The 22,292-nt window shown below is 35.3% G+C and overlaps 1 protein-coding gene and 1 pseudogene across 2 annotated transcripts in view; both read left to right on the top strand.

Moving 5' to 3' along the window:
• USP34 (ubiquitin specific peptidase 34) overlaps nt 1-22,292 on the top strand; it is a 244,189-nt gene that overhangs the window by 93,473 nt on the left and 128,424 nt on the right. For both annotated transcript variants that reach the window (XM_035721667.2, XM_025468624.3), the window contains exons 9-15: nt 2,439-2,520; nt 2,601-2,693; nt 17,749-17,874; nt 18,049-18,178; nt 18,833-18,868; nt 19,191-19,321; nt 19,801-20,411. In XM_035721667.2, coding sequence (XP_035577560.2) covers nt 2,439-2,520; nt 2,601-2,693; nt 17,749-17,874; nt 18,049-18,178; nt 18,833-18,868; nt 19,191-19,321; nt 19,801-20,411 — 1,209 coding nt within the window. The remainder of the gene's footprint in view (nt 1-2,438; nt 2,521-2,600; nt 2,694-17,748; nt 17,875-18,048; nt 18,179-18,832; nt 18,869-19,190; nt 19,322-19,800; nt 20,412-22,292) is intronic.
• Nucleotides 10,674-10,763, top strand: LOC112675834 (U6 spliceosomal RNA; annotated as a pseudogene).

Here is a 22,292-nt window from a genome sequence, read left to right as displayed (position 1 = left end):
AGTACTCAGCATATTGACTGTATTTGGGCTGCAGCACAGGTAATATTAACTGGTCACATTTATTAAGTGCTTCCTTATTATTTGTTCTAAGTGTTTTATTCCCTTATGAGGTAGATCTGTTCTAATTTTATAGCTAAACATTTTTTAGCAAAGTGATATATTTTGGCCATAATTTATGTAGTTTGCTTTGGTTTTGGTCATCCCACTTCTTCTGGGAATCCACTTATATGTAAGTTTCTGCAGCCCTGAGTAGTTGTGATTAATAATGTTCAGCTTTGGGCAGCCCCGGTGGCGCTGCGGTTTGGCGCCGCCTGCAGCCCAGGGCGTGATCCTGGAGACCCTGGATCAAGTCCCACGTCAGGCTCCCTGGATGGAGCCTGCTTCTCCCTCTGCCTGTGTCTCTGCTTCTCTCTCTATCTCTCTGTGTCTCTCATGAATGAATAAATAAAATCTTTTAAAAAAAATAATGTTCAGCTTTATACTTGGCTAAATTGTAGTTATAATTCTGAATCCTTACAAAAGTCCATGGGTCTCCTTATAATATCCTTCAAGATACCAAAAGAATGAGGTTTATTTTTTTATAATTGCTGAATTGTCTTTCTGTATGTTTAGGAGAGGGTCAGATAATTGACTCAAGGATCATAGCTTTTATAGGGATGTCCAAGAATAGATAAATCATTAGTTTTATTTTTATTTAGTTTATTTTGGAGATAAAGCAAGTGAGCAGGGAGGAGAAGCAGAGGGAGAGGGACAAGCAGATTGTGCTGAGCACAGATCCTGACATGGGGCTTGATCCCATGACCCTTAGATCATTATCTGAGCTTCAATCAAGAGTTGGACACTTAACTGTCTTGGGACACACAGGTGCCCCATTTTGTTCCTAAAGATTTTATTTATTTTTAGAGAGAATGTGCATGTGAGGGGATATCAATAGTTTTAATGTTTTCCCTTTTGAAGCCCATATATACCTAACTCATAGCTTGCTTTTTCCTCCTTAGACTTAAAAGGCTTTTTAAATTTAATTCTTATATAGATAAATAAGATAAATTATTTCATCTTTTCAGTTTTTCTGTGTATAATTCATATAGATGGAAAGATGTGGGAGCTCTTGTGGCCAGTCCTGTTTTGAAATCTATTTTCTTTCATTTAGAATATACCTGTCACTACTTTTTTCATTAAATGTTTGGTAATAGCCTTTCTTTTCTTTTCTTTTCTTTTCTTTTCTTTTCTTTTCTTTTCTTTTCTTTTCTTTCTTTTCTTTTCTTTTCTTTTCTTTTCTTTTCTTTCTTTCATTCATTCATTCATTCATTCATGATTTTATTTATTTATTCATGAGAGGCACACACACACAGAGAGAGGCACAGGCAGAGGGAGAAACAGGCTCCATGCAGGGAGCCCGATGTGGGACTCGATCCCAGGTCTCCAGGATCACACCCTGGGCTGAAGGCGGTGCTAAACCGCTGAGCCACCCAGGCTGCCCTGGTAATAGCCATTTAAAAATGTTTTTAAAGAAATAGGCAATCTGAAGAAGCCTGTATTTATTAAAGAAATTGAATCAAGATTTACTGACTTTGCTGGAGTGCTTGGGTGGCTCAGTTGGCTAAGCATCCAACTCTTAATTTCAGCTCAGGTCATGATCTTGGGGATATGAGATCAAGCCCTGTGTTGGGCTCTGTGCCTGCTTAAGATTCTCTCTCCCCCCTCTCCCTCCAACTCCCCCAAAAAAGCATTACAGACTTTGTCAAACAGCATCAGGCCCATATGTGTTCATTGGTGAATTCTATCATTTAAAGAAGAAATTTAAGGAAGAAGTTACCCTAATACCAAAGACATGTAAGAAAACTACAGCCCAGTATGTCTCATGAACATAAATGCAAAAATCCTTGTAGAATATAAGCAAATCACCTCCAGTAATATGTAACGAGAACTATATACCACAACCAAGTAAGTTTTATTTCAGGGATACAAGCCTATTTCAATTCATGTAATCCATCACATCAACAGGCTAAGGGAAAAAAAATCACACAATCATATGAATAAAGAAAAAGCATTTGGCAAACTCAAACATTCAAGGTAAAAACTGAGTGAATCAGAGAGAACTTCCTCAACTTGGTAAAGAAATTACAGCTAGCATTATTTTATTAGAACCTCAAAGGTTTTCCAGTCAGGAATAAGCAAAAAGGTATTTGGTCTCATCATGGTCTTTTAACATTGTACTGGAATCCTACCTAATGCAGTAAGGCAAGGCAAGGAGACAAAAGTTGGGACAGATTGGGAAGCAAGAAATTGATCTTTGATTGGAGATGACATGATCATCTGTATAGAAAATCTGAAAGAATTGATGGACTCATGGAACCTAGCGAGCAAGTACAGCAAGGTTTGGGAAAGAATGATAATAACGTTTTAATGTGTTAACTGTCTTTATTATTTAATTTTAGGTCCATTGCAAAAGAACTTGCAGACTGGCTTATCAGCAACAATGTGGTAGAGCATATATTTGGACCAAATTTACATATTGAGGTTTGTGAACAATTATATGACTGATCTATTAAGAGAAGAATACTTTAGAAGATTAGCTATAATGAGATTTTCTTTTCCAGATTATCAAACAGTGCCAAGTGATTTTGAACTTTTTGGCAGCGGAAGGGAGATTGAGTACTCAGCATATTGACTGTATTTGGGCTGCAGCACAGGTAATATTAACTGGTCACATTTATTAAGTGCTTCCTTATTATTTGTTCTAAGTGTTTTATTCCCTTATGAGGTAGATCTTTTCTAATTTTATAGCTAAAGAAACTGAGACATAGAGAAAGCTGGGTATGGAATCTGTGGAATCTGGCTTTTCACAATCTATGTCTTCCTACATTACGGGTAGAATTGAAGGAAATGAGAATTAGTCAATTAGACATTGTACATGAAACCATCTTGGTTTTTTAAGAGACATTTACCTATTATGTTTTGTTGATATATAGTAAACCATTCTATCCTGAATGTTGTGTTGGTATTTTTCTTTCCTGTTATACTGTTTTTTTTTTTTTCTTTAGTCTTTTGAATAAGCATATATCTGCACGGTTCAAAACAAAAAAAAAGTGTATGTTATATATTTCCCTCCCTCCTGTCCCTGTTTCCCAGGAATGCAGATCTTCTTAGGGTACGTCATATTTTCTACATAAGTGGCTACCTGTAAGCTTTTTCCTTGTCTTTTTTTTTGGGGGGGGGGCTCTTTATTACAAATGTTGCATACTAAATGGACTTGGCTTCCCCCCCCCACTTTATTCTGAAGATTATTGCTACATATCACTACATAAAACACCGATTTTTTTAAAGAGAGCATAGTGTTTTAGTATGATATTTAATTCCCATTCATAGGCATTATCTTTTCCCAATCTTTCCTGCTACAAACAATGCCAAAGTAAATTGTAACATGTTAATTTCATCCATGTGCAAAATTATTATGTAGGATAAATCTTTTAAGGAGAATTATTAAGCATCTGTTTGGTTTACATGTGGTACATAATGGTACGATAATGCCTCCTCATCTTCCTCAATACATTGTGCCCTACACTACTTGATATTTGCTAAACTGATGGGTGAAATGTATATTTTAAATTTGCATTTTGTTTATGTGAATTACATTGCAAATCTTGTGTTTAAGAGCCATTTTTGTTTCCTTTGCTGAGAATCTCTGTTAATATTCTTTGTTACTTAGCAGTGATTTTACTTGTTCTTTTTTGTAGGAGACCTTTATATATCAGTGAAATTGGAATTGAGTCTGTGTTAAGAGTTATGACTATTTTTCTACTTTGATGTTGTCTTTTGGTTAAGGTGGTTTTTGCTGTTCAGTTTCATGTTTGTGGTTTTAAACTTGTGGTTGAATTTTTTTTATGGCCTGTGGATTTTGTCTTATGGTTTGAAATGCCTTTTCCAGTCCACAGTTATAAGAAAGTTCTCCTTTATTTCCTTCCTGTACATTTTATGTTTTAATTTTATGTTTTAGTCTTTTTTAAAAAAGATTTTGAGAGAGAGCAAGAGCGAGAACATGAGTGAGGAGTGGTACAGAGGAGCAGAGGAAGAAGGAGAAGCAGACTCCCTGCTGAGCAGAGAGCCCGATGTGGGGCTCCATCCCAGGACCCTGGGATCATGACCTGAGCCAAAGGCATTCACTTAACTGACTGAGCCACCCAGGCACCCCTATATTTTAGTCTTTGATCCATTTGGAATTTTTCTTGGTTCAAGGTTTCATGTACCTAACTTTTAACCCCATTTTTTTTGCTATGTAGTTGTCCCTGTTCCACTTGTTCAGTAGTTCTTTTCCTTATTGAATTGACATACCAGTTTTATTTTGATGAGGTCAATTTTTGGAGTCTGTAGATTGACCTATCAGTATAGGCAGTCATGATCTGTATACCAGGGATTGGTAGACTTTTTTGGCTTGGTAAACAAAGTTTTTGGGCCGGCCACTTCATTTTGTAAATATTTTTGCAACATAGCCTTGCACGTTCTTTTGCATATTGCCTGTAGCTACTTCCATACTGTAGTGGCAGAGTATAGTACTTGTTGTAGAGACCTTATCACTTTCAATCCTAATATATTTACTGTCTAGTCCTTTAAGAAAACATTTGCTGATTGTGGGTTTATACTAATGTCTTTACCTTTTTTTTGTTGGTTTTTGGTAGTATTGGTATCTGTCAGGGCTGGTTCTTTTTTATACATTTTTAAAGAATTTTTCTGTTTTCTCATGTAAGTTTTAGCACTGACTTATTTAAAAATACTGTGTGTGTGTTTTTTTTTTTTAAAGATTTAATTTATTCATGAGAGACACAGAGAGGCAGAGACATAGGTTGAGGTAGAAGCAGGCTCCTTGTGGGGAGCCTGATGCGGGAGTTGATCCCAGGACTATGGGATCTCAACCTGAGGTGAAGGCAGACGGTCAACAATTGAGCCATCCAGGCGCCTCTCTTTAAAAATACTATAATCGTAATTGTAATAATGATGAAATTGAAGAGAACTAAAGTTGTCTTCTTATCTAAAGCTTAAACTATTATTTTTTTGCTTAAACTATTTTTTTGTGTGAGATTCAATTTAAAGTTACTTGTCTATAAATTTTATGTTAAGCTTATTGTTAGAATTTAAGTTACATTTATTATTGCTATGATAATAGCCATTTCTCCCATTATGTTTTTCTTTCTTCCATTATAGTTGATTACTGCGTATATTCATAAACTTTTTATATAAACATTTTCAGATTTTTGATAATAATTGTATGCCTTGAGACCTTATGTCTTTGGTTGTGCTAATTTTTAACACTTTTTTTACTTCCTGTATTTGATATTGTATATTTATACATGAATGTCATTTCAATAAATTAAAGAAGCACTTTTCTGTTTCAGAACAAAGGAAAATTTTCTTTCGTAATTTTCTGAAAATGTTAACTTATTTTAGTAGATTTAAAATTTTTATTTTGTTCACAGTAAAACTAGAAAAAGAGAACAATGATACATTAAGTAATACAGAATAAATAGCTAGGAATAGTGGAACATTCTTTATTGAAACTGAAGTTAATCAAATTGATCATAGATAGTATGGCCTATTAAAAGTTTTAGCATTTTGCCCTAGCAAGAATTTAAAGTAACCTCGGAAGGGAATAATTAAATATTGGTATATTATCTGTGAGAGCAAAAATTTAAAAATATCTGTAAGAGATTATATAAAATAAGTGTATCTTAAGGGTTAATTTAATTGAGTCTGCAGTTCATTACTACTTTACTTCTGAAACTACCACAGATTTAGAATGACTAGGAATTTTTACATTTTGAGTTTTTAAAAATTTGAGCACTAAATATAATTAATTTCAGAGTGTCTTGGTCTGGTTAGTTTCATGCAGTGTCACCTGAGTCTTTTTTTTCTTCTGTCTGGAGCAAGTTTTTGAGCTCACTGCTCACCTGAGATACACAGACACACACACATACACACACACACACGGTTCACCCATAGTAATTGGATTGGCTGCTGCTGTTTTCATTGTTTGTATCTTAGCTCTTACACTGGAATCCAAGGAGAAAATAGACAAAGGTGACAAATGGATTTGAAATTGATAGAAAAAGAAGTGTTTGTAAATATTTGAAAAATGCTTATATTTGTAATTAAATGTAAGTTCAAATAATGTAATGGCATTTTCATGTATTGGTTAGTTCCTATTATGTTTAGTAATGCATTATATTGACCAGAGTGTGGTATAACTTTTGGGAAGCAATATAGCAGTTCTATTTCTGGTAACTTATTCTGTAAATACATGTACATGAAGATGTTCTGGTACAGCATTGACTATACTAGCAGATACAGAATGTCATTGTAAGGACCACTTAAATGAGTTTTGGGAAATTCATATAATAGAATGCTTTGTAGCCATGAGAAGGATTAAAGGTACTATATTATGTTCGTGTGGAATAATATATAAGAAATAGTTTCACTGGGGATCCCTGGGTGGCTCAGCGGTTTAGCGCCTGTCTTTGGCCCGGGGCGCGATCCTGGAGTCCCGGGATCGAGTCTCACGTCGGGTTCCCGGCATGGAGCCTGCTTCTCCCTCCTCCTGTGTCTCTGCCCCCCCCCCATCATAAATATAAATATAAATATAAATATAAATATAAATATAAATAAATAAATAAATAAATAAATCTTAAAAAAAAAAGGAAACATCATTTAAAAAAAAAAGAAATAGTTTCACTAAACACTGCGTAGGTAATAGATCTTTTATTGAGAGAAAATCCCAAGTACACAGTGTATTCTCCCAATGTATATTTGAACAATTATAAAAAGAGGATGTGTGTGTGTATACACACACACACACACGCACTTTGTACTTATGAATGCCTGGAACTATTTGGAAAAATAAGAAATTTTAATAGATTTGTTTCTGGGCAAGTGGCCTAGGATAGATGGAAGACTTCATTTTTATTGTCTATACTTATGTAAACTTTGAAACTTTCGCATGTGTATATTAGTTTTTCAGTAAATACAGGACTAGTATATAAAGTTAAAGCAAATATTTTGACCTTTAAATGATTCTATACCATTTAAAGTTACTGTTCTGGTTTGATTAGATTACCTTTTTTCCCTCTACACACCTTTTCACCATAAAATGTTTTAGACATAGGACATCAAAAATGCCTTCAGAATTCTTGCACTCTTGGAATTAATGTTTTCCAAGTTTGACGAATACTTGCATAAATGCACGGAAATTACTGATATAAGATAATTTTATCTTAAAATGGGGCTAATTTGGGGGGTAGATCTTTGTGTCAATGACAAAAGTCAGATCTCTAGGATTTAGAAGGACTTAAGTGTCTTCTGATTTAGATATGCATTATGTACGTAATTGTTATTAGTTTCTCAGAAGGATTAGTGATAACTAATTTTAGATGCACTGTTCTATATTCTAGTGGTTATTAGCTTCTGCATGTGTATTTATATATACATTTAGGTTACTGCTTTATGAGACATTGCATACTACTAGCTTGTGCTGTTATTACTCTACTTGAGTTAGAATTTGGGCACTGTAGGGATCCCTGGGTGGCGCAGCGGTTTGGCGCCTGCCTTTGGCCCAGGGCGCAATCCCGGAGACCTGGGATCGAATCCCACATCGGGCTCCCGGTGCATGGAGCCTGGTTCTCCCTCTGCTTGTGTCTCTGCCTCTCTCTCTCTCTCTCTCTGTGACTATCGTAAAAAAAAAAAAAAAAAAAAAAAAAAATTAGAATTTGGGCACTGTAGTATCCTTCTGTGTTATAGCTTAAGATTTCAATTCTTTGCTTCCTGCCGTTTTAGGAGCTTTTAATATGAGCTGTGCTTTTTTTTTTTTTTTTTATGTTGTTGGATGTCTTCATATATACCTTTGTTACCCATTCATATTTAAGAAAGATAACTAAGGGGACGCCTGAGTGGCTCAGCGGTTGAGCCTCTGCCTTTGGCTCAGGGCATGATCCTGGGATCCGGGATCGAGTCCCACATAAGGCTTCCCTGTGGTGAACCTGCTTGCTTCTCCCTTTGCCTGTGTCTCTGCCTTTCTCTCTGTGTCTTTCATGAATAAATAAATAAATCTTAAAAAAAAAAAAAGATGTCTAGGTATTCTTGGATGTTGTGAAGTCTTTTTTTTTTTTTAATGTTGTCTCAGATGGGACTCCTGTTTTGCACCATTTTCTAGGGTAGTAATGGTAAAACAACTTACACTTTTCTCATTAGATTCACTAGCCTTTTTGCCTGTGGAACTTATAAATAAGAGTGAAAAGGGATACCATTATCAGTGCTTGAAAACTATGGCTTTATACAATTTTTTATCCAGGGGAGAGTTCTGGTGTGTGGGTAGAGTACATAAGTTGTCTGTATTTTTCTGACTGGTTGATGACTGACAAATACATTTATTAAGAGTATTCAGGGAAATCCTGTTTTTATTTCCATACCTCCTGCTGTCCATCAGATCTAGTTCTCTGAGTCCAGTATCTTCCCCAGTTATATTGGGAAGGTTAACTTATTTCCTCTGCTGCTCACTCACAAATTACCCTGAGCTACACCTTTCTCTACCTGTACACTTTAAAATATATTCCCTTCATTTTAGTCTTTGAAAAGTTTGTTGAAAAAAAAAAAAAGTTTGTTGTAATCTAGTTATCTATTTACTCATTTTCTTTATGGGTTTCTTTTCATTCTAAAATACAGTAATGATTGATTCACTTCTAGAAAAGATGAGAGAATTCTCACCATTTCTTTTCTCATTTTCTGTGTTTCTGTTTTTACTTTATTTGTACCTTATCAAATTATATGTTTTAAATTTTACATTAGAACCATAATTTCTATAGTTGTTAAGGGCTAATTTTGTCTTTAGGTATATGACTCACTACCAGTCCATTTTCTTCATTACTGTTTCTCTCATCGAGGATTAATGAATATTTATTCCTGTGGATTTCACTGAGTAGCCTTTGTTTTCCCTAAAGAGAAATTTGTGCATGGTCTATTCTGGGTTACTACACACTTGAGATGTCTCTTTTCTTTGTACTTGAAGTGTTTGACTGAATGTAAGATACCGAAGCTACTTCTCAGAACTTTGTAGTAGATATGATTAGTAGTTGATTGTTCTCTGAACAGCTTTTTAAATTTTTTTGCTTTTGTTTTTAATATTTTATGTAGATATGTATATATCCCACCATTTCTTTTTAAAGTTTATTTTTTAGTAATACCTACTACACCCAATGTGGGGCTTGAACTCATGACCCTGAGATCAAGAGTCACATGCTTCTGATTGATCCAGCCAGGTGCTATTATCCCACTATTTTTTATTGGCAGAATTTTTCTCTCATGCTGTTTTTCGTGTGTTAAGTAATCATTGATGTGTTTTTGTTTTGTTTTAATTTTAACTTGTTTTGAGTTTTGGGATGATGCCTTTTAACACATATAATTACCTTTTCTCCTATTTTTGTTTTTAATTTTTTTATTGTGGTACAAATATATATGTTAACATAAAATTTACCACTTTAACCATTCGTAACTGTACAGTTCAGTGGCATTAAATACATTTAGTGTAGTATAACTATCACCAGAGTCTGTATCCAAAATTTTGACACTATCTCCAGCAAAGACTCTGTACCCATGAAACAATGTCAGTTTTTCCCTCTCCCAAGCCCTTGGTTTCTTCCATTCTGCATTCTATCTATATGAATATGCCTATTCTAGGTACCTCAAGTAGAATAATAAAATATTTACTAATAATTAAATTTGAATATTTAAAGTCAATTTAAATAAATATGACTAAATATTCCATTGTTTGCATATACTACGTTTAGTATATTCATTTTTTTAAAAAAATTTATTTGAGAGAGAGGAAAAGAATGTGTGGGGAGGGACAGAGGGAGAGAATCTCCAAGCAGCTTGATGCCACAACCTATGAGATCTCTACCTGAGCTGAAACCAAGAGTCAGGTGCTCAACTGACCAAGCCATACAGGCATCCCTAGTATATTCATTTCTACATTCATGGACATTTGATTTGCTTCTTCCTCTTGGCTATTTATTATAAGTAGTGCTTTTATGAATGTAAATGTACAGGCATACATATGAGTCCCTGCTTTCAGTTCTTCTGCATATATATGCTTAGGGTTAGAACTGCTGGGTCATAGGGGTGTCTGGGTGGCTTTATCAGTTCAGTTTCTGACTCTTGATTTTGTCTTGGGTCATGATCTCAGGGTTGTAAGATTGAGCTCTGCATTGGGTCAGCACTGGGAATGAACTCTGCTTGGGATCCCCCTTTGCCCCCTGAGGGTTCATGCTCTCTTTCTCTTAGGAAAAAAAAAAATTGCTGTGCCATATGGTAATTGTCTAATCTGAGTTACTATCAAACTTTGTTGATAGTGACTGTAGTATTTTACATCCCACCCAGAATAGAAGGGGATTCCCATTCCCATCCTTGCCAACACTTGTTATTTGCCTTTAAAAAAAAAAAATTGGGGCAGTCCTGATGGCCCAGCGGTTTGGTGCTGCCTTCAGCCCAGGGTGTGATCCTGGAGAGCCAGATCGAGGCCCACATTGGGCTCTCTGCATGGAGCCTGCTTCTCTCCCTCTCCCTCCGCCTCTGTCTCTGCCTCTCTCTGTCTGTCATGAATAAATAAATAAAATCTTTAAAAAATAATTTAGGTGCTTTCTTCAGCAGCACATATACTAAAATGATTGGCATAGCCCTTGCGCAGGGATGACATGCAAATATGTGAAAGGTTCCTTATTTATTTATTGATTGATTGAAATGTTCCATATTTAAAATAAATAAGTAGATAGGTGGGTAAATATTTAGTCATCCTAGTAGTGTGGTGATAGCTCATTGTGGTTTTAATTTGCATTTATTTGCATTTCCTAATGACTAATGACTGGAAACACTTTCATGGGCTTATTGGCCATTTGTATATCTTTTTTTTGAGGAATGTGTACTCACGACCTTTTTCCTTTTTTGTATTCTGTTGTTTTAGAAGTCTTTTTGGTCAAGTTTAACAGTACTTTTTACTTTCTGGATATTAATCCCTTATCGGATATATAATTTACATATGGTTTCTCCGACTCTGAGTTTTCTTTTGTTTTCTTTGAAATATCCTTAGATTCTGAGGTGCCTGGCTGGCTCAGTTGGTAGACCATGGGATTCTTGATTTCGGGGATGGTGAGATCAAGCCCCACCTTGGTAATAGAGCTTACTTAAAATAATGATCTAAGTATCTTTAGATGCACAGAAAGTCTTAATTTTGATGAATTTCAACTATTCATTGTGTTACCTGTGTTTTTGGTGTCTTAGTGATGAGACCATTGCAAAATCAAATGAAGGTTCTCCCCAGTGTTTTCTTAGCAGAGTTTTATGTATTTATGTCCTGAGTTTAGGTCTCTTATCCATTTAGAGTTGATCTTTGTGTATGTATAGTGTAAGATAAATATATACCTTCATTTTTCAGTTTGTGAATATTCATTTTTCTCAGCACCTTTTGTTGAAGAGGCTATCCTTTCTCCATTGAATAATCTTGGCACTGTTGTTGAAAATCAGTTGACCATTCATGTGAAAGTTTATTTCTGGGTGTTATACTCTGTTGGTCTACTATCCGTCCTTCTGCTAAAACCTACTTTTCTTGTAAGTTTCACAGATTTTTGTTTGTTGTTGCTGTTGTTGTTTTTGAAGATTGTTTTTGCTTTTAGAACTCCTTGCAGTTCCCTGTGAATTTGGGGCTTTTCCATTTCTAACCAAAAAGGATCTTGGAATTTTGAAGGGATTGTGTTGAATCTGTAAATCACTTTGGGTAGTAGTTTTTTTTTTTTTCTTTTTTTTTTTTTTTTTATGGTAGGCACACAGTGAGAGAGAGAGAGGCAGAGACATAGGCAGAGGGAGAAGCAGGCTCCATGCACCGGGAGCCCGACGTGGGATTCGATCCCGGGTCTCCAGGATCGCGCCCTGGGCCAAAGGCAGGCGCCAATCCGCTGTGCCACCCAGGGATCCCCTTGGTAGTATTAACGTTAAGTCTTCTATCCATGAAAGAGAGGTGTCTTCTCATTTTTTTAAACCCTAATTTCCTTCAGTCTTTTGTAGTTTTTTTCAGTACAGAAATATTTTACCTTTAAAAAAATTATTTGAGAGAGAGAGAGCATGAGCAGGGGAAGGGGCAGAGACAGAGACAGAGGGAGAGAAGGAGAGAAGTGGACTCCCCGCTGAGTGTAGAGCTGGACATGCGGCCCAGTCCCAGGGCCTTGAGATCATGATCTGAGCCGAAGTAAGACACTTAACTGACTGAGCCACTCAGGTGCCCTTCACTTCTTTTGTGAGATTCATTTTTAAGTACAGTTGATCCTTGAACAACACAGGTTTTTAAACTGCCTGTGTCCACATACATGTAGTTTGTTTGTTTTTAGTAAGTACAGTATACCACTGTAAGTATATTTTCGCCTCAACTTTTCTTAATATTTTCTTTATTTTAAGAGTACAGTATATATTAGATATACAAAATATGTATTAATTATTTTTTATCGGTATACTGGTTAAAGGTACTGGTTTATGTTACTGGTTAGACTTACGGTCAGCAGTAGGCTTTTGATAGTTACGTTTTGGGGAGTCAAGGTTATATTCTGCTTTTTGACTACACGGGGGATCATTGCCCCAAACCTCTGGGTTGTTCAAGGATCAGTTGTATTTTATTCTTTGTATGCTATTATAAATGGAATTGATACCCTAAATCCTTGTCAGATAATTCATTGTTGATACATGAAAACATAGTTGAATTTTGCTTGTTGATCTGTACTGTTACAGTGTCTATTTGATTTTTCTTTTAGCTCTACTAGCTATTTATGTACAGGTTTTCTGTATATAGGATTGTGTTATTTTTCAGTAGTTTTACATCTTTTCTAATTTGGATACATTAATTTTCTTTTGTGGGGGATGGAGTCTAATAACTCTGGCTAGAATTTCAGTATAGTGTTGAATAGCAATGGTAAATATGAGTGTCCTTATCTCATATCAGATCCTAGGGGAAAATCAGTCATTTATCATTGAGTATGCTGTTGGCTGTGCAGTTTTCATAAATATCCTTTATCATGTTGAAGAGTTTCTTAGTTCTGAGAATTTTTATCATGAAGGAGTGTTGGATTTTGTCCGATGGTTTTTTTTGGCATCAATTAAGATGACCATGTGGCTTTTTTCCCATTGATTAATATGTATTAGAGTAATTCTTTTTTTGAACCATGTTTGCATTCCTGGGATAAATCTTACTTGGTCGTAGTGAATAGTCCTTTTGGTAAAGTCTTAGATTTGATTTGTTAATAGTTTCTGGAAGACTTTTTTGTCATTTATGAGATACTGTGTAGTAATTTTCTATTCTTATGAAGATTGGGTCTCCTAGGACGAGTTTGGTATTTCCTTCTGTTCAGTTTTTTTGGGAGGGTTTGTGAAGGATTGGTGTTAATTATTTATTATATGTTTGTTAGGATTCTCCAGTTAAGCCATGCATTATATATATTTCCTTGTTGAGAGTTTAATTTCTGATTCAATCTCTTTATTATAGGGCCTACTGACTTTTTTTTTTATTTCTTCTTGAGTCAATGTAGGTAGTTGGCAAGAAATTCGTCCCTATTTTCTAGGTTATCTAATTTTTTGGTGTACTATTGTTCATAGTATTCTCTCTCTCTCTCTCTCTCTTTTTTTTTTTTTAGAAGATTTTATTTATTTATTAATGAGAGACACAGAGAGAGAGAGAGGCTAAGACACAGGCAGAGGGAGAAGCAAGCTCCAGGCAGGGAGCCTGACCTGAGACTCGATTCCGGGTTTCCAGGATCAGGCCCTGAGCTGAAGATGGCGCTAAACCGCCGAGCCACCAGGGCTGCCCTGTTCATAGTATTCTCTTAAGTTTTTTGAATCTGTAAGTTTGGCAGTAATATCCCACTTGCATTTCTGATTTTTTTTTTTTTTTTAGCTATTTATGTCTTCTCCCTCTTTTCATTCTAGCTAAATGTTTGTCTTTTAGAAGAACCAACTATATTGGTTTTGTTTTCTCAATTGTTTTTCTAATCTGTATTTTATATATCTTTGCTCCTTTGATCTTTATTTCTGTTCTTTTAGCTTTGGGTTATAAAGTATAATTATTATATCTTGTATTGAACCTTTTATAAGTAAATTATATCACTTTTTGTTAATATTTAAAAAACACTGTAGGAAAAAGGAAACCATGTAAGTTTACCCTCTGAACCATTTTTAAGTACTAATAGTAACTATATTCATATTGTTGTATAACAGGTCTCTAAAACATTTTCTTCTTACAAAACTGTACTCATTGAAGAACAAAGGGGCACCTGTTGGTAAAGTATGTGACTCTTGATCTTGAGGTTATAAGTTTGAACCTCATACTGGGCATAGAGTTTACTTAAAAATTAAATTAAAAAATCCAGTAAATCATTGAACCACCATCAACTTCCTTGTTCTCCTTATTCACAGCTCCTGAAAGCCACCATATTACTGTTCTATCATTTTGACTCTATATATTTTATTAGTGGAATCCTATAGTATGTGTCCTACTGTGACTAGCTTATCTCATTCAGCATAATGTCTTCATGGTTCACCCATGTTGTAGCATGTGACAGGATTGCCATTCCTATAAGGCTGAATTAGAACCCACTGAATATAAATGCCACAATCATTTGTTGATGGACCTTTAGTTTGCTTTTTGCTTTCATCTTTTGACTGTCCAGTGAATATAGGTGTGCAAGTATCTTTTTGAAATTTTACTTTTATTTACTTATTTATGTGTATATGTATGTTTATAATCTCTATGCCCACTGTGGGGCTCAAACTCATGACCCCAGGATCAAGAGTTGCATCCTCTTCTGAATGAGCCATCCAGGCCCCCCCTGAAATCCTACTTTTAACTCTTTTGGATATATACCCAGAAGTGGGATTGTTGGGTAATGTGGTAAGTCTCTTTTTTGTCTAGTAACCTTTCAAAAATTTAAAGACTATCTTGTTTGATTTTAGTATTGTCAGCCCAGCTCTCTTTTGCTTATTTGCACAGAATATCTTTTTCCATTCTTTAACTTTTAGCCTATTATGTCTTTGGATATATAGTGTGTTTCTTGTAGACCACATACAGTTGTATCATGTATGTGTGTATATATATTTATATACATATGTTTTGTTTAGATTTTGTTTCTAGAGAGAGAATGAGGTAGAGCATGACTGTGTGAGTAGGCGGAGGAGCAGAGGGAGAGGGACAAGCAGATTCCCAGCTAATAAGCACGGAGCCTGATGTGGGGCTTGAACTCAGGACTCTGAGATTATGATCTGAGTCAACATCAAGAGTTGGATGCTTAACCACCTGAGCCACCCAACTGCCCTGAAACCATTTATATCTAAAGTAATTCCTTGGGGAGCCTGAGTGGCTCAGTTGATTGGGCGTCTACCTCTGGTGCAGGTCATAATTCCAGACTTCTGGGAGCAAGCTCCACGTCAGGCTCTTTGCTCAGCAGGGAGTGTGCATCTCCCTTTCCCTGCTGCTCTGTTTACTTCTGTGTGCTCTCTCTTTCTCTGTCAGATAGTCTTTAAAAAAAATTCCTCAAAGAGTGATTTATTTCTGCCATTTTTCTGTTTCTTTTCTATATGTCTTATAGTGATTTTGTCCATCATTTTTTTTATGGCCTTTTGTTGTTTCTAGTTGATTTTGTTTGTTTGTTTGTAGTTTGGATTCCCTTTCTCATTTCTTTTTTGGTATATTCTATAGATAATTTGTGTTTAACATGAAAATTACATTTAATATCTTGAGATTGTTATAGTCTAATTTGAATTTGTCAACTTAAGTAGTACACAAAAATTATCCTCCTGTATAACTCCTTCTCCCTCAGTTTTTTTATTCATGCAACAGATATCAGCTTTATACATTGTGTGCCCAGTTACGTAGATTAGTAATAATTCTTTTTGCTTTTGCCTTTGAAATCATATAGCAAATAAAAGGTGGAGTTACAAATGAAAACAATACTAGCTTTTAATTACCTAGGTATTTATCAGAGGTCTTTATTTTGTCACTGTTTAGCTTCTTTTCATTTCATTCTGAAGGACTTCTTTAGCATTTCTGGCAGTGCCAGTCTAGTTGTAGTAAACTCCTTTAGCTTTTGTTTATCTGGGAATGTATTAATTTCTTCCTGATAGGACAGTTTTGCCAATTAAAGAATTATCAACTAAAGGTTTTCTTTCAGCCCTTATCATCCCACTTCCTTTAGTAATCAAAGTTTTTAATTAGAAATTAGCTGATACTCTATTGAATATCTCTTGTAAGTGGTGGGTTGCTTATCTCTGTTTTCAGTATTATTTTACTGTCTTTGTTAACAGTTTGATTATAATAAGGTTGGTCTAGGTCTCTTTGAGTTTACTTGGATTTGTTGAACTTGGATTTGTAGATTCATGTCTTCTATCAAATTAAGATGTTTTTCAGCCACTATTTCTTAATATATACTTTAAAAAAATAAATAATTTAGTCATAAGAGACCGAGAGGCAGAGACACAGGCAGAGGGAGAAACAGGCTCCTTGCAGGGAGCCTGATGCAGGACTTGGTCCTGGGACTCCAGCATCATGCCCTGGGCCGAAGGCAGGTGCTAAACTGCTGAGCCACTGAGGCATCCCTATATTTCATCTTTTATGTCAAAATTAGGTTGTGCATATTTACTCTGATATAACAGAAGAGAGTTCAGATCATTTTTGCCTGAAAAATAAAAGGTTAGTGTTTTTGAATAGAGAAATGTACATTTTCTGATATAATTTTTATGAATCGAAGATAAACTTGATACCTCAGATTTTTACTTTTGGAACTCTCAGTTTGGTAATTACTGGCTTATTTGTTGCATATCTCGATTTTGTAGTTTGTAGCTTTATGGCTACAAAAGACATTTTACACGATGTAGTATTTAGTAGTCACTCGTAAATGTTATACTCTCTCTCTCTCACACACACACTCTCTCTCTCTCTCTCTCTCTCACTCAATCACTCACTCACTCACTCACTCACTCAAGATAGACACCCAGAGCTTGAGCAGAGGTATAGGGAGAAGAAGGCTCCACACTGAGAAGGGAGCCTGATGCCAGGCCTGATCCCAGGACCCTGGCATTATGGCCTGAGCCAAAGGCAGATACTTAACTGACTGAGCCACTCAGGCACCCCTTTCTCTCATAATTAATCTGTGTAGTATAAGAAAGGAGACTCTTTGTCTCTTAGTTTATTAGTATATAGACCTTTATTTTAAGGGAGTTTCTATTGTGTACTCTAGTAAAATGAACATCTTATATGAATATTTCATAACCGTTTAATGTAAGAAATATAGTACACTTAAGATAGTAGCTTGGTTAGTTCTAATTGCAATTTATTATTTTATTTGTGACAGCTTATGTTTTAATATAGTTCTTATTTTGTTTTTAGCTCAGTGATACATATATAAATTTAATTGGAATCCTCTATACTTGGATCATGGACTTCCTTCTTGTTGGAAAATTAAGCTTGTGGTTAGTTTGAATAAGATATAGTTTTGCTTGAGTGGAATTTTACTTTCACATTTTGTGTATTGCCATTTATGACACTTGGTAATTAGCATTTTCCCAACATATTAAAAAATATTAACTGTTCCAACTGCTTTCTTTTAAACTGCAGGACTTTTTGGTGTCAGCTTATTTATAGTATAATTAGTTTTGATTATTGTCTCTACCTTTATTTTCTAGTTGAAACATTGTAGTCGTTATATCCATGACTTGTTTCCTTCACTCATCAAGAATCTGGATCCAGTACCACTCAGACATCTCCTTAATCTGGTCTCAGCTCTTGAGCCAAGTGTTCATACTGAGCAGGTAATATGTTCAAACCATAATGGTAAGGTTTGTTTTTTTTTTTTTTTTTTAAGTGAAAATTTGTGATTCAGGTAACTTAATTTGTAGGTTATTACTGTTGGCATTTCATTTAGGCAAAAGGATATTAAATTTGTTTTGAAACACTAATTTCAATCTCTCTCTTTTTTTTTAAAGACATTGTACTTGGCATCAATGTTAATTAAAGCATTATGGAATAATGCACTAGCTGCTAAGGCTCAGCTGTCTAAACAGAGTTCCTTTGCATCTTTATTAAATACTAATCTTCCTATTGGAAATAAGAAAGGTTAGTAAAGTGTAATGTATTTTTTATAAAGTAAATTTTCTAAAGTTTATCATTCAAATTTGAAGTAATTTCTGTTCAGTATTAACTTCAAAATAAGTTTGAAATGGGATTTATCTTGTTTGTGAAAGGGCTAATAAATTGGAGTTAGCTAATGTTTTTGGTTTACCCTTTAAATAAAGAACAGTAATGAAGTTGTAGTAGTTAGTAGATTTTCTCTCATTAGTGTTCTTCCCTTGGTAGGGGGCAGTTGTTTCATAACAGCTTTGGAGCTTTTGATTAGAAAACAGATAACATGCTTTTAGAAATAATTTTGAGAGCACAGCATAATGGCACATTTCTGTGTTTTCTACCACTTCAGGTGTTTTGTGTGTGCTTTTCTATGTATAGCTTTCCAGGGCTTTTTAAAACCATACCACCTTTACCCCATTTTTTTTTTTTTTTTTTTAAATCTCCTGACATCATATACTACGCATTTCTTAGGATTTTCTAGTCAGTCACCTACAACTACTGCAGGTGTTAGGGACTTCAGTTATTTCAGGTTCCTAAGTCTGTATCTTGTTGTTATGTAATAATAATAAGAACAATTGATAATCTGTTCCAAAGAAGCTTAGTCACTTAGAATATTTCCCTCCTGTTTTTTTCATTTTCCTTCAGAGGAAGAAGAGCTCAGGAGAGCAGCTCCATCACCTTGTAAGTTGAGCCTTAGAAAATGCATGGCAAGATGATGTGTGTTTAGATTTCACAGTCGTCTAGAATTAATTTTACATATTTGTTTCAAAGCCATGAAGTTTTTTCTTGAGCAGATACAAACCCTTAACTGGTTTTCCATTTTACTTTCAATTGAGATCATGTTTATTCTCTTTAGAAATAATTGGCAAATGTTAACATATTTCCAGATTATGTTTTGGACTATTTAGAGTACAGCTTTTGTAAATAATCAGATTATTATGTCATTCTGATAAAGCCATGTTAATTCAAATAGGAGTAAAAACAAAAGATCTATTTAATACAGGGTCACCTGCAGCTAGTCCTCAAAGCAGTGATAACAGTGATACCCATCAGAGTGGAGGCAGTGACATTGAAATGGATGAGCAACTTATTAATAGAACGAAACATGTGCAACAACGACTTTCAGACACAGAGGTATGAAAACAGCCCCCCCCCCCACTTTAACAAGATTTTTGGATTTGGGGGTTTCTGCCATGTACATCATTTTTTTTTTTAAGATTTTATTTATTTATTCATGAGAGACACAGAGCGAGGGAGAGAGGCAGAGACACAGGCAGAGGGAGAAGCAAGGCTTCCTGCAAGGAGCCCAATGTGGGACTCGAACCCAGATCCCCAGATCACACCCTGAGCCGGAGGCAGACTCTGAACCACTGAGCCACTCAGGCATCCCTATGTACATCCTTTGAACTGGGAATATAAACGTCCATATTCAGACCTTTCTTGTAAATAGTTACTATTGAGGTTAAGTTTTTGTTGGTGTTTTTAATTCTTTTTGTATTTCTTAAAGGGCTATGTCAAGATTGTGGCAGCCTTTAAATAGTACAATGTGTTAATGTCAGTTACTTTTTTACTAGTTTAAATGTTTATTTAAATCTGTTTCTTTGTAAATACAGGAATCCATGCAGGGAAGTTCTGATGAAACTGCCAACAGTGGTGAAGATGGAAGCAGTGGTCCTGGTAGCAGTAGTGGGCATAGTGATGGATCTAGCAATGAGGTGAATTCTAGCCATGCCAGCCAGTCAGCTGGGAGCCCTGGCAGTGAGGTACAGTCAGAAGACATTGCAGATATTGAAGCCCTTAAAGAAGATGATGAAGATGATGATCATGGTCATAATCCGACTAAAAGCAGTTGTGGTACAGATCTTCGGAACAGAAAGTTAGAAAGTCAAGCAGGCATTTGCTTAGGGGATTCCCAAGGCCCATCAGAAAGAAGTGGGACAAGCAATGGAACAGGAAAGGACCTGGTTTTTAACACTGAGTCAATGCCTTCAGTAGATAATCGTATACGAATGCTAGATGCCTGTTCACACTCTGAAGACCCAGAACATGATATTTCAGGGGAAATGAATGCTGCTCATATAGCACAAGCATCTCAGGAATCTTGTATTACACGCACTGGGGACTTTCTTGGGGAGACTATTGGGAATGAGTTATTTAATTGTCGGCAGTTTATTGGTCCACAGCATCACCACCACCACCACCACCACCATCACCACCATGATGGGTAAGTTTCCTTAAAAATAGATAATATTGGGGTGTCTGGCTGGCTCATTTGGTTAGAGCACATGCCTCTTGGTCTCAGGGTTGTGAGTTTAAGCCCCATGTTGGGTACAGAGATTATCTAAAAAAAAAAATCTTTAAAAAGAATAAAGCTTATATTTCCTTTAGGGAAGCAATTACAGCTTGTATTCATTCAATTAGAATATATTCTAGATTAGTGCTAATAGGAATATAATGTAAATTCACATCCATGCTGCAAGTATGTAATTGCTAGTTTGCTTCTGAGCATGTTTTAAAAAGCAAAATGAAATAGGTGACATTAATTTTAAATATAAATTTATTTAAAGCAGTAATTTCTAAAGTATCTCCACATGTAAATCAGTGTAAAAACAAGATATTTTTCTTTCTTTTGTATTAAGGCTTCAATATTCTGTGTATGTTTTATATTTATAGCACATCTTTGTTTAGACCAGCCACTTTTCAATGTGTGGAGTGACCACATCTGGCTAGTGGCTATCATATTGGACAACACAGATCTAGATCTTCAGCTACTTGTAATAATTGCCTAAAAGCAGACATAAAATTGCTTGTGGAAACTTCCATTAACGTGTGATCATGAAAAGTGAAATTTTACACACATACTAATTTCAGGGTACTAATAAGGATGAAGCCTTAACATAAAGCTTTTTGATTATATGTAAAATATATTTATAATTAAAAGTAAGTGGTTCTGTCACTAGGTGTTACAAATGTTGAGCAAAGTACTTAATTTTTCTGTCAGTCTTTTTCTCATCTATAAAATAGGAACAATAGTACTTACCTCTTGGGTTTCAATGTGAACATTTTATGGGCTGATAAGATTGGAACATAACAAAAGCTCAATAAATGTTAGCTGCTATTTATTGCTGTCATTATAAGTAGTAATATTTGAATTGATGATGATAAAATATAAATATGTGGATTATCAGGATGAATTTTTTTGGACTTGACAATTTGCCAGGCTTTTCAGAATTCAGTATGCTTGTTTGGAAGAACCACATGTCCATATATATTAATACTATATTTCTTTTGCCTTTATTTCTTATTACTAACCCATTTGAGTTTAAGATACCATCTTTCAATCTTGGCAGTGTTGACATTCTGGGTCAGAAAATTCTGTGTTTTGAATTTACAGCAATCTGAATGAATTGTAGGATACTTAGCATCATCCCTAATCTCACTCTCTCTCTAGATGCCAGCAGTACCTCCCAAGTTTTGATAACCAAAAGTATCTCTAAACGCTGCCCAGTGTTGTCCCCCTGAAGACCAAAATCACCTGTGACTGAGAATCAGTGGTTTATAGTCTGACATTATACATATACACGTTCGAAGTTCTTCCCAGGACAGCTCAGGGGCAGACAAAGCAATTAGTTTGTTAAACTGAGGTCAGATACATGCATTTTGACACATTGCAATTCTTTAAGTTTTCATACCTGCAGCAGTTCCCTGCTTTACAATGCCTTGAATGATTAAATTTTTCATTTCATTTTAGCACTTCACATAGTCTCTTTGTAAGGTACCACTTGTGAAACTCTAATCCTGACCTTTTCTTTTTTTTTTTTCTTTTTTTTTCTTTTTTGTTTGCCATCTTTAAAATACCCAATATGATAGGTTTCAGAAGCAAATGCTGGTGTGCCTGGGTGGCCAGTTATTTGGGATCTGACTCTTGATTTCAGCTTGGGTTATGATCTCAGGGTTGTGAGATCAAGCCTGGCGTTGGGCTCTGGGCTTAGTGGCAAGTCCGCTGGAGATCTTTCTCTCCCTCTGTCCCTTCTGCTTGCATGTGTGTGCGCTCTCAAATTTTTTTTTTAAAGTGAGTGGTTAATAGGTATTTATTGTTTTAATA

Source organism: Canis lupus, chromosome 10, assembly GCF_003254725.2.
Source record: "Canis lupus dingo isolate Sandy chromosome 10, ASM325472v2, whole genome shotgun sequence".
In the NCBI taxonomy this organism is placed as follows: Eukaryota; Metazoa; Chordata; class Mammalia; order Carnivora; family Canidae; genus Canis; species Canis lupus.
This window is presented reverse-complemented; position numbering and strand designations above follow the sequence as displayed.